Consider the following 13,378-nt stretch of genomic DNA (forward strand, 5'->3'; position numbering starts at 1 on the left):
GATTTGTGTGAGGGCTGTGATATTACCCGGGTGCGCAGACCAAAGCAGGTGGTTTTCTTAAGGGGCCACACCTGGAGCCTTCGACCTATAGGTCTGATCCACAAGGCAGTGGAGCATCGCCAGGAGATGTAGTCCCACGGTAACCGGTGACCAACGATTGTTTTATACGCCATTTGTCTCCTCAGGGTCCTGGAGCTAATGTGTACCATTGGTTTGTAATCAGGGTTTTCCAACTTCTCGGCCGTGCCAGGGCATTTGGGTGCTTTGTCTTATTGTCAAATATATAAACTTTGTCATATGATACCCTGAAACCGTTAGTTTCTTGTTTCACAATTTATTGTAAAAAAGATCCGTATTATTAAAAATATAGATGTATGTGAACTAGATGAAAATTTGAAGAAACAAACAACATATTACACAAGTTAGTAGCCATTTGAATTACGAGATGGTGTTCGATCCCCAGAGTGAACATCAACTCTAAGATACTGGTGCATCTAGCTGACAAGTCTGTAAACGGAGCGGAACAAGCTTCCTAGTTTCCATTTCTAGCCACTATCCATCATTGCTTATAAAGTTTGTGATTTAAAGTTATATCAAGGCAATACGCACAGGATGCACATACGCCGACATGAGACTGATCAATTGCAGTCCTAAACATCAATGGGAAGATTCAAACAACCAATACAAAAATGAATTAAAACTTTGTCAAATAATAACTTTAAACTGAGTTGGATCATGAGTTATGAAGGCAGACTGATTTTGATGGAGTTTTGTTCTCTGAGCTGGATGGTTTGGTCGTGGAGCTTTCATCGTTCTTCTGAACGACATCATCAGCACAAACTTCAGATAGAAGTGAAGTGTTTGAATTTCTCCATATGTGTCTCAAAGCTTGTTCTGTGCACCTCGACGTTGATTGGTTCTTATTGACCTTAAATTTGTCGTTGTTTACTTCTTTGTTTTGGTTGTGTCTCCCATTGGTTTGACTTTTGTTCTTATGTTTGTGCATGGTTTTCCTGATTGGTTGATAAATTGGATTGATTTCAATATGCTTGTTGATTGCTGATTGACCTGAGTGCCAGGCTTCTAAAAATTCTCTGGTGTTTTTGCAGTTTCCTCTGTCTAAGATTTCCACATTTTTCCAATCGAATGAGTGTCCGCAGTTGTCCACGTGTAGTGTTTTTTCGCAGTTGGCACAATTTATTTTGTAGATGATGTTTGATTTGTTTTCCTTTGTTATTTCATCTTTTGGTTTGCATAGGATTGATTGTAGTGATTTTGTCGGTTTGTGTGCTACACTTATTCCGAAGGTTTTCAGCAGTCTTGTTGCGGTTTCTGATATTCCTTGTATATATGGTAGGGTGAACCTTTTGTTGATTTTTGTGCTTGACTTGAGTTCTAATGCTGCGTGCGGTTGGTATTTTTTGATGAAGTTGATTGGGTAGCCGTTCTTCTGAAATACATCCTTTAGGTATTTCTCTTCATTTCTTCGTGCTGCCAGTGTGCTGCAGTGTGTCCTCGCCCTCTTGAACAAATTGTGTACGCAGTTGATTTTGTGAGCTCTGAGGTTGTTGCTGTTGTAGTTGAGAACTTGATCCGTATGGGTCGGTTTCCTATATACTTGAGGTTCCAGTTTTCCTGTGTCGGTTCTAGTGATCAATATATCCAAGAATGCTAGTCGGTTGTTTGACTCCTGTTCCATGGTGAACTTGATGTCATCGAAGACGTTGTTGATCAGGTTGTAAGTGTTTTCTAGTTCATTCTTTTTGACGATGACGAAGGTGTCGTCTACATGGCGAATCCAAATTTTCGGCTTGATCACTGGTAATATCGTGGCTTCTAGTCTTTGCATCACTGCCTCTGCGATCAATCCTGATATTGGTGATCCCATTGGTGTCCCTTTCGTTTGTTCGTAGATTTTGTTGTTGAATTGAAAGTATGTTGTTAGGCATAAATTGATGAGTTCCTGTAGACTTTGAATTTGAAGCTTCATGTATTTGGTGAGATTTGTGTCGTTGTTGAGCAGCAGGGATATAGTTGTGTATAACCTAGTGATTAAGTCTCCATTTTCCTTATCAATCATAAAACGACCCATAATCTGTTTATATTACATTTGTTTTATAATAAAGTAAAGCTCCTGAGTTTCGCTAGTCTGAATCTTATTGAAGCGACTACCTTTATTACGACACATAGTTTAAGATGTAAAATATCCAACTTCAATATCTCGAAAGATCAACTTCATGACTTTAGTTTATTGAGTCTATAGCAACAAATTATCAACTATTTTGTATTGTAAATTCCCTTGGTGTTGTTTTGCTTGTTATTTAAAAATGCAATTGATCAGTATCATATTGGCATATGTGAATCCTGTGCGGACTTCCTCCATATTGTCTTAGGTCATAAGTTATATAAGCAAATATGGATACTGGTTAACAGTGGAATCCAGGATGCGCAGTTCCTCCTATTTGTATTCTGGGTTAGAGAATACTGGTCAGTGGCTTATTCTCTATTGGGAGTAACAGGTGGAAGTAAGTAAGTAATTGTTCAATCTGAATGAAGTACATTCAGTTATAAAGCTTCATTTGTTAACATTATACTAGTAAACTTACAGTAAACTAATAATTGTGTTTCACTTTCTCTACGATAAACAAATGGTTCATTATTCTTTAATTTAATTGTATTTTCAGCTGCACATACATAAATACCAGCATCATCTATTGTAACTGAATTAATTTGAAGCATTGGACTTAACCAATGTAATCTATCTTTACTTCTATTATAATTAGATGAATATTTAGTTACACTATTCATCGTTCTAAATAGATCATTATGGTTAACATGTTTTGACTTCATCAAATTGGATGTGATCTTGTTCGATTTACGATACCAAAAGACATTCATTGGTGGTGGATTAGAGATAGCATCACATGATAAACGAACTGATTCACTATGACGTGTATAGACAACACCAGTTGTTTTAATTATTGGAGCAACTAAAAAATAGTAAAACGGTAAAAATAATCACTAAATAGTGTCAGCGAAGTCTTTAAATAATGAAACATACTTAACGTAGTAGGGCTCAGACAAGTGAGTCTATAATTCATCGACGATCTTTCGGCGACGCCAAAGTGACCTTCACAATGAATACCTACTGATTACGACTAAATGACGGTTATTAACCAGTTAGAATTATGATTTACAGTTGATAGTTAAAGTTGGAATTTACATTTAGGGTTTTCATCATGAACTGATATCAGCTTTAATACCGAAACTTTATTTAGTCAAATGTATGGATAAGTTTCGCGTCAAAATTCATGACTCGTTATCTTATATCCAATTGGTTCGTCCATAAATTATGGTCTCGACATTAGACATCTAATAACTCAAAATTTATACTTTGATTATATATGACATATTACAAACAAATATGGATTATGCTATAAGCCTCTTTGCAGTGTATAAGTAGTTGATTCCTATAAGTTTTGTGAAAATGTTTATTTCAAAAGATCCTTTCTTCGTTAATTCCACAACGTTTAATATACTTTCTTTAACCTACAATAAACTTGACAGCTTACTATCCTTCTTTCTTCTTCTTATGGTGCTCGACTGGATTTCTAAGACCACCATATCTGAGAGAAAGCATGGAATACACTGGACAGTTCGAAGTCACTCAGAAGATTTTGACTTTGCAGATGAACTGACCCTTCTATCCCGTACACGCGAGCAAATGGAGATAAAGAAAACTAGTGTAGCAGAAGCCTCTGAATCAGTAGGCCTCAATGTACGCAAAGGAAAAGCAAACTCCTCAAATGCGACACGGAGAACACCAACTCAGTCACACTTGATGGAGAAACTCTGGAATAGGTGGAAACATTCATATACCTGGTCAGCAACATCAATGAACAAGGCAGATTTGATGAATATGTAAAAGCGAGGATTGTCAAAGCAAAGGCCGTATTCCTACAATTGAAGAATGTATGGAACTCAAACCAACTGTCAACTTATATCAAAGTCACAATCTTTACTACGAACACCAAGACAGTTTCACCATACGAAGCTGGAACTTGAAGAACTACCGCAACGATTATCAAAAATGTACAAAAGATACTCAATATCGTTGACCGGACATCATCAACAACAATCTACTGTGAAAGACAAAAAACCATTTTCCAAATGAAGAGAGAACTAGGAACTAGGACATACCAAACTGCATCATGAGGCAAGTCCTAACATAGAATCTTAAATAGAAACGGAAAAGAAGTCTAAATAACATGATAAAAATGAATAGCCATTGAAAAAGGCGAGACTCTAATTTATGGACGAGCCAATCAGAAGCGTTTGAGTCATGACGCCAACTTCAGTGCTTAATGCTAACGTACAATCGGTTCACAGGGGTTTTCATACAAAACGTGATAGTTGAGCGGCTATAACAAATAAAACGGCAACACTATAATTTGTGGATCAATCAATCAGGTATAAGATAATAGATCTCGGATTTTAACACGAAAGCCTTTCATCAATTTGGCTAAATAAATCTCTGGCATTATAGCTGATGTCAGTTCATGATGAAAACCCCATATATAATTCTTAACTAAGGCAAAATACGACAATTATTGCGAACTGGATAATAAAAGCACCAGTAACACTGGCTGCAACCGGGTACTACAATATATACGAATGATTGGAGAGCGTAAAGACTCCTACATAGCCGTGGTTATGTGCATCGTGTGGTTATCCACAAGTAGCATTTTGTGCACTCAACAACTGGAGTGCACATAAACAATATTGAAGCTATGTGTTCGAGGCTGAAAGAGTTTTTGAGACTTTATCATGACTCCAGAGGCCGACTATTCTGTAGCCGTATGGATGATTTCCTCTACTGCATGCATTACAATTTTAGAACCTCTGAACCTCTTTTTAACCTTGACACGTTTCTGAACCACGTATAAGAAGTGTATCCACTTTATTTCCTTGCTTTTTATAAGATATTTTTACTCTATACTGACTGTTTGCTGATTGACTAATACTTCTGAAGGTCACTTGAGATTCGTTCAAAGGTCGTCCATAAATGAGAGTCTCACCATTGAAATGATCGTTTAAGACAGAGTTGAATGAAGAGTACTGGTAAGTGGCTTATACTCTTCGACGAGGTGTAACAAATGTAATTAAACCTAACCATCTTTAAAATGTATTTCAATACAATCAATATATTTAACTTACAATAAAATTCAATTCTTAATGACTTTTCTATACTTCCCATAATATTTTCCGCTGTACATGTAACATTTATTGTCCAATTATCTTTGGTAAATTTACCCAATTCATCTTTTATCAGAATTTTATTGAATACAGCTGAATTTAATTGTTCTGTTTCTTCCGATAGAATAATAATCATAATAATAAAAGAATGATATTCATATGTTATTTATGTTTGTTATATGTGTGCAAATGAAATACAAATGGCTTTAGATTTTTTTTCTAAGATAAAAATGAATGAAAACATATATCAGTGGTTAAGCGCTCACACACGAGACTGATAGGTCCTGGATTTGAATCCCCCGGGGCGGGGTCGTGGATATGCACTGCCTCTGAGGAGTCCCATAGTAGGACGAAACGGCCGTTCAGTGCTTACAGGTTTTCCATGGTGGTCCAGCTTCAATTGGCTCATGATCTCAACTGTTAAAATTACTATAATATCTATAAAACCCCTTCTGATATTAATCAACATATGCTCAAGAGTGACTGGTTTCAAGCGGTATTTCCTGGAGTTCTAGTTAGAAGCAGTGACTAGTGAAGTTCAATCGGTTCTGTTGTGAGATAGTAACTCACAGAAGATAATGGTGGATCTGTTTTGCCCTATTTCGTGAATTGGTTGGAGTTAGACATTTACAAACTTGGATACCGGCTCAATGGTCTAGTGGTTAAGCGTTACCATTTAAATATGACAATTTTCCCAAATTACAAAGCAAAACACAGTTAGAAACAAAAGAATATAACCAGGTATAATTCATATAGCAACAATGATAAATTAAAAAGTAATTTTATTGAATGAAAATAACTTCCCCCCCAAGTATATTGACCAAAGAAGATTTACGGATTTGAAATTATTGCCTCAATCTAAGGTGACCTGCTTGAATATCTGGACTACCTGTTTCTGCCATCTAGATATTTCAAAAAATTGTCTGTTTTTTTGTTTGTTTCAAAAAATTATTATGGTAATTAATTGCATAACCTATTCAGGTGTGTTTATGAAACGTTTACGACATTTCGCTGTACAAAAGAGCCCAATCAGGGATATCGTGATGACTGGCAATATGCATCAAAAAGAAAATATACATTAATCAGATGTTGATTGACTGGATTGCTAACATCTAACTGACGACCGCTAAATATGTTATCGTCAGGATCGATCAAGAAATACGAAACGAAAACTCGCTGAAATACTTTGTGTTGAGAATTCTAATATTGTATCAAAATTATGATATTGATTAAAGCTAATGTGTTGAATGAATCATGAAACTAAGAGCATATACCGAAGCTTCCGGTATATGATTTATATGATTACTAAACTTTATGAAGACGTTACGCAATATACAACGATGTCAATTAGGATATATAAGATACACTTTTTTTTGAATATTTGCCAGGTTTTCCATGGTGGTTTAGCTTTGATCAACTCATGAATTCAACTATTAAATTACTATAATATCCACAAAACTCCTCTCTGATTGTAACTATCATATGCTTACTAGTGACTGTCTCTAAGAGGTAGTTCCCGAATTTCTAGTGTGAAGCTGTGACCAATAAAGTTCGAACGTTCAACCCTAGATTTTCTGTACACACACGAACCTTGGAGTAAAGCTTTTCATCCATGTTTCGCACCTTTTCTCTCGTATTCAAGTCACTGTGTAGATTTAGCCTGGGATATACTAGTTGAGCTTAGGCAACCTAATCTAACATTCAACTAGATGACTTATCAAGTAAAATAGCTAATTTTGTCAAAGTTATACGTCACAATGATTGACCTAAAGACGTTGGACTACTTTCACATCACTTTTTCAAATAACTTGTAATTCATTATATGAAATCAGTGAATATGAATTGACAATACCAAGTACATTTCAATCTGAAGTCACTATATGTTATATACAGTTGCATAATAGAAAACCTAAGTATATATATTACAGAGTTATTACATAATTTTGATTACATACTTGATATTATTTGACCATGTTGATCTATCCAATATATAGATGGTGTAGGATTTCCTATAGCATGACAAACAATAGTACTTGGTTCTTCGTATAAAACAATCCAAGGTTCGTTGGAAAACTGTAAAATTACTGGAGCATCTGAAATTATATTAGTAAATAATAGAGAAGAGTTAATATATTACTGAAACATCGGTTCGTAAACATTTAAAGTATAACGAAGGTTTGTGTTATATCCGGACGAGAAATAAATGCATGGTAACTGCCAGGAATTGCTTATGGACCGTTATCATATAAATATTGTCTATGTCTAAGTAACTAAATTGTAGGTATATTCATATTCCTTCTATTTATAAGCTTCCATTTGACCTATTGACCACTATTATACGGTTTACTATCCTTAAGTTATTCGCAATCTATTAGTTACAGTCACTCATAATCACAGCCACTTTTGGGTTTGATCTTTTACAAATGTTATATTCTGTACTATGGTATGATGTGGTATGGTTTGTTTGTATATAAACGCAGTATGTCTAAAATATATGATTTGTACAGCGGGGCCTGATATTGGTGTCCTGAACTCAACTAGCTGGATCAGGTGAGTATCTGAACCGCCCATACTGTTTTATGTGACACTGAATCGGTCAGTAAGTCAGTGTTCTAACTGGTGATCGTATCACATGATATATATTAACCACGATGTGAGGACATAACAGTTTGTATTTCTATTTTGGCAGTTTTTGTTCTATACCTACCTCTTAGAAAACGATGACGGTGTACCAAAATATTTCTGACTATAAGGAAACATATGATACAGTATATGAAATGTAACCGAAGCGATCACGTTATATATAGCATTTTACAATGGATTCTCTATAATTAATTTCAAATATTCATCTGTGATCACGACATTCGTGTGATAACAATACTGAAATTAGCATATTACTTCGGTGTTTGTAGTATTAACTAATATGGTCAGATAGATGACGTTCATTTAAACCATATTGTCCTGAATTACTGAGTAACTAATTCAAATGAATTTTATGCGTTTCAATCTCGGAATGAACATAAACTTAGAATCTAGATACTTACAGATGAAAAGTTCACAAATCGCGATTTTCGGATTATTTTGCTAGCCACGTCTCAAATTAAGATATTGCTTGGAGGTAGTCGATAGGAAACCTTCGACTTTGGTTCCGTGCTACTTGGCACTCTTTAGCAAAATGTACTTGTAATCTTGAGCGAACTGATGCTAACTGACAAATTTGACCCAAAGTCACCCACCTTTACTGTCAGAGATGGTACCACTGGGCTATCCGGGACGCGACTAACATTTTGTAGGATTGAGATGTAATTACAAAAATGATTAGTAACTAGGTGGTGATCAATCAGACTATTATACTTTAAACTACAAGTTACAATTCGTTGATTTTGTATCAGTTATATGACTGTTTGATATCATCTTTCCAATTGTTTATTCAGAGTTCAAATATGTTCGTCTTGATTAACTTTTAAATCTGTTGGATCTTCATGTCAGATGAAGAAAGAAAATACATATTAGATTAATCAAAAATTAAAAAGATCACCGTATTTCACTTAAGTCCATGTTCACAATGAAAGACAACATAAGTCGTTACGTAGTTTTAGTGATATACCTTTTTTTCCATATTATTCCTTAAGTTTAAGTGATTTGAATAAGTTTTTCCGGTTAGCATATTTTTAACGAGTTTGTTTTTTACGGGATGGGGTCGCTAACCCCATGCCAAAACCTCCTCCTTTATCCGAGCTTGGGACCGGCAGTGGCCCCAGAGGGGCTCCAGGCGAAAGAAGAAATTAGAAAGAAACGCTGGAAATGGATAGGACACACGTTGAGGAAAGCACCCAACTACGTCACAAGACAAGCCCTAATCACATGGAATCCTCAAGGCCAAAGGAGAAAAGGAAGACCAAAGAACACAATACGTCGAGAAATGGAGACAGACATGAGAAAAATGAACTAAAATTATTTAGAACTGGAAAGGAAGACCCAGGAAGGAGTGCGTTTGAGAATTCTAGCCTATGCTAAAATGGGAGTAACAGGAATAAGTGAGTAAGTATTTCTTAGGTTCATTGACGATAAAAAACTAAACGAACTGGGTTACAAGGAAGGATATAGTCATTTTCACTTATAAAATACAGGAGAAGTAGTAGTGTAGTGAACGAGAACACAATTGAGAACAATCGAATGTATGTGAATACAAAATTACAGAACATCTTAGTAAAATCTGAGAGTCATATAGTAAATAGTTCAGTTCCAAAATGTCAATCGATCGTCTTAGATATTATTATTACTTTATTTCCATATCAATCGCTCTCTCTGGTTGTTCTATTCTCTTTAGTTTTCTTAAACTTCAGCTACCAGACATTGCAATACGTATATCTGTAAACATCAGTAGACACACTACAGTAATAGTAGTAGTAGTAGTAGTAGTAGTAGTAGTAGTAGTAGTAGTAGTAGTAATAGTAGAATTAATTTTTATCAAATGTGCTAAGGAATAATCAATTCTTATTAGTTTCATTATACTGGAATGCTGAATAGCATACATAACGTAGATTACATTGACGTTTACATGTAAAGTGCTAAAAATTTTATTAACGATTTTGGTTTGCAATTTTCTTGCGTAGCAAAAAAAACAATCTCTTTTCTGACTTTTTGTTCTACTTGTCATAGTTACATCTACATAAGATTGAATAACGATTTTTTTCGTTGGAAATATACAAGAATTTGTCAATTATATTTAATCCAAGCCCTAACTTGAAATCCTGAAGGGGAGAGGGAAAGAGGAAGGCCAAAGTACACATTATAACGCTAAATAGAAACAAAGATGAAAAGGATGAATAGGAACTGAAAAGAGCTAGAAAAGGTTGCTCAGGACAGGGTTGGATGGAGAGTGCTATTGAGCGGCCTATGCTCCTTCACGAGGAGTAACAGGTGTAAGTAAGTAAGTAATTCAATATTGTATATGAATTACTTATGAAGAAGTTTTTAAAAATGATCATTCTACGATGTATTCTACTAATCAAGATTTGAAATATTTGCGATTTGTATTCTGCACACATTCTGTGCCCACTGTCTATCTTCCCTTAAACTATAGGGCTAAAATCGCTTCATACCATTCTCTCTACGAACTGATTCTTTCTTTCTGTACTATATCCTTGCATAAAATCTCCCTTGTATATATTACACCATTGAGTTAACTACTTCTATTAATCCACTGTTCGTTTCGCTGTGCTAATGAGGTATGACAACTTGAACCGATGTATATATGTGCCTGGTCGCACGTTGTAACTGACTGACTGACGGGCTACACATGGTTTCCATGGTTGACCTTAATAGTTTTCATGAACATTAACTCCGCCTGTAGTCCCTCCGAGGGCTACTGCCGGTCCTAAGCTCGGATAAAGGAGGAGGGTTGGGCATGAGGTTAGCGACCCCATCCCGTAGAAAACTAACTCTCTAAAAAACGCTAACCAGAAAAAAATTATTCAAACCTTAATTCTTTAATAGGTTCATAGTTTTTGTAATGAAAAAACAAAATGAATCGTAAAACTTACATCTTACAGAGATTTTATATGGTTCTGATATACTTGCACCTATTCTATTCACAGCTTTACATATAATTTGCATACCATCATGTGACCGGGATACCTTCAGTCGAAAATGACTGGATGTATTTCCATAAGGAGTATTTGTTGGAAAATACACTGATGATCTTGTGTTCTACAATGAAAATGAGAAAAGATTCAAATGATCGACTTGCAAATAATCCACTAGTAGTGAAACATTCATTATTGTTATACTAAACTCGATACGTTGATATTGTCAATGTTTACACCACGGACTGAATTGAAGTGGACAAACAGTGAATGTCAGGAAGTACTAGAGAGATTACTCGTCTTAGTGTGGTACTCCTTTATGAGATGCTTCCTCAACCGCACCGAGAATCGAATTCTAGATCGTTGACGAGCACCCAATATTAAACTATTAGGCTGGAGTCCAGTGGTTAATATAAATGACTAGTCAATCCACTGTACTGCAAAACAACCTTTCATTGCCTACTATAGATTATTGTTTCCAACACAAAATTATTGAAACCCACTGATTACGACTACTCACCAATATCCAAGAAATTCCAGCGCGCGAGTGACGCAATTTCGTGGATTGTTTGAAGTTAGATATTAACACCATTAGACGCCGGCTCAGTGGTCTAGAGGTTAAGCGAGCGCGCAAGTGGGATCGTGGATGCACATTGCTGAGTAGTCCCATAATAGGATGAAACGGCCATTCATTTCTTCTACGTTTTACATGGTGGTCTAGCTTTAATCGACTCATGTATTCAACTATTAAATTACTATAATGCCCACAAAATCACCCTGTGATTATAAATTCAGTTTAGTTTAATTAATAGAACTACCAAAAGTTTTACGATATTAAAACTTTACCGTGTCTTTCTATCTTTGATTATCAGTAAACTTAATCTATTACTGACTAAATATTGATAACATCAAATGAAATGAGGCTGAAATAAATTCCCATATAGAGATACAGAGTGATAGGTAAGACTATAATTTATGGATGAGTAAATCAGATCTAGGGAAACAGATCTTGGTACTTTGGTACTTTAACTGATGTCAGTTCATGACGAAAACCATAAATCTAATTCCTTACCATAACTATCGACTGTTATTCATAATTCTAAATTCTCACACTAGTTTGTAACTCTCATTTAGCTCTAATAAGTAGACGGACATTCTTAAAGTTACTAAGGTGTCGTTCAATAGTCGTCCCTAAAGTATAGTGTCACCGAGTCATATTAAAATTTTACAGGTTTATCAAGGAGGAAATATAAATGAATCTGGTGAAAAGATGACGATCAACAAAATTATGATAAAATTTTTGTTTGACTGTAAACATCTCAAAACACAAAGAAAAATGTTATTGATGTATTTGGTATTGTCTACTTGTATCGTTCTATTGTTGTTTAGGATTGCAATTGATCAGTATGTTATTGGTATATGTGCATACTGTGCGGATTGCCTAAATATTGCCTTAATTCACAAGCATTCTAAGCACAGATGGATGGAGGCTAGCAGTGGGACCAAGGATGCACGTTTCGTCCTATTTGGGACTGGTCGGCTGGATGTACCTGCATCCCAGGATTGATGTACAGCTCGAGACTCAGTAGCTGAGTTGACAATGCGGTGTAGTTTGAAGTGCACGGTGATGGACTCAAACTCCAGAGTGAACATCAACTCTGGGATGCTGGTACGCCCATCTGACGAGTCCAAAATAGGATGAAACGTGTATTCTGGATTCCACTGCTAGCATCTATCCATCTCTGCTTATAATATTATAGATTGTTGAAAAGTAAATTACATGTAAATAGGTTACTTACTTCAATTGTCTTTAATGAGTCTTTTATATTGAAATTTATATCATGTAATGTTTCCAATTTCATTGAAGTTATAGTTGTATTTTGTATTGGAAGAAATGACCAAAATATTTGAGGTGAAGGTAATCCTTTTTCACTTTGACATAATAAATTAAGATATTCACCTTCAATAAAATATGGTTCTTTATTTGATTCTTTACTTAATTCATATAATTTTTCATCAGTCATTTGTATGTTAACTGTAATAGAAGGTTTAGCCGGAGGAGCTAAAAATGTCAAATGTCAACAAATGTGATTATCTCCTTGAAAAAATTACTAGAGACTTGTAAAAAAAGAGAGTTCTTTTCAATAATATTTACCAGACAAATTCACTTGGTATTGTTTGTTTGAATCATCCCATTGAGGTTTAAGACTGCAATTGATCAGTCTCTTATTGGCATATGTGCATACCGTGCGTATGCCTCGATATTGCCTTAATTCACAAGCTTTTTGTAGGCAAGGATGGATAGTGGCTAGCAGCGGAATCCAGGACGCTCGTTTCGTCCTGTTCGGGACTCGTCAGCTGGATGTACCTGCATCTCAGTGGTGATGTTCACTCCGGCACTCGAACTCAGTACCGTTCGCTTCAAACGCCATCGCGTCATCCGTCTTTGCATATTATGCTTGCGAATTATGGCAACAACGAGGCACTACCCATAGTATGCACATATGCCAATAACAAACTGATGGATTGCAGTC

At 35.5% G+C, this 13,378-nt stretch overlaps 1 protein-coding gene across 1 annotated transcript in view; it reads right to left on the bottom strand.

The window, feature by feature from the left end:
• The window catches only part of HMCN1_1 (Hemicentin-1), a 62,683-nt gene that overhangs the window by 26,482 nt on the left and 22,823 nt on the right, over nucleotides 1–13,378 (bottom strand). The window contains exons 4-8 of the mRNA XM_051217752.1: nucleotides 12,644–12,906; nucleotides 10,803–10,968; nucleotides 7,212–7,349; nucleotides 5,218–5,370; nucleotides 2,607–2,990 (exon numbers count right to left, since the gene is read on the bottom strand). Of these exons, the coding sequence (XP_051064176.1) occupies nucleotides 2,607–2,990; nucleotides 5,218–5,370; nucleotides 7,212–7,349; nucleotides 10,803–10,968; nucleotides 12,644–12,906 (1,104 nt within the window). The remainder of the gene's footprint in view (nucleotides 1–2,606; nucleotides 2,991–5,217; nucleotides 5,371–7,211; nucleotides 7,350–10,802; nucleotides 10,969–12,643; nucleotides 12,907–13,378) is intronic.

Source organism: Schistosoma haematobium, chromosome 7 (genome assembly GCF_000699445.3).
Source record: "Schistosoma haematobium chromosome 7, whole genome shotgun sequence".
NCBI lineage: Eukaryota > Metazoa > Platyhelminthes > Trematoda > Strigeidida > Schistosomatidae > Schistosoma > Schistosoma haematobium.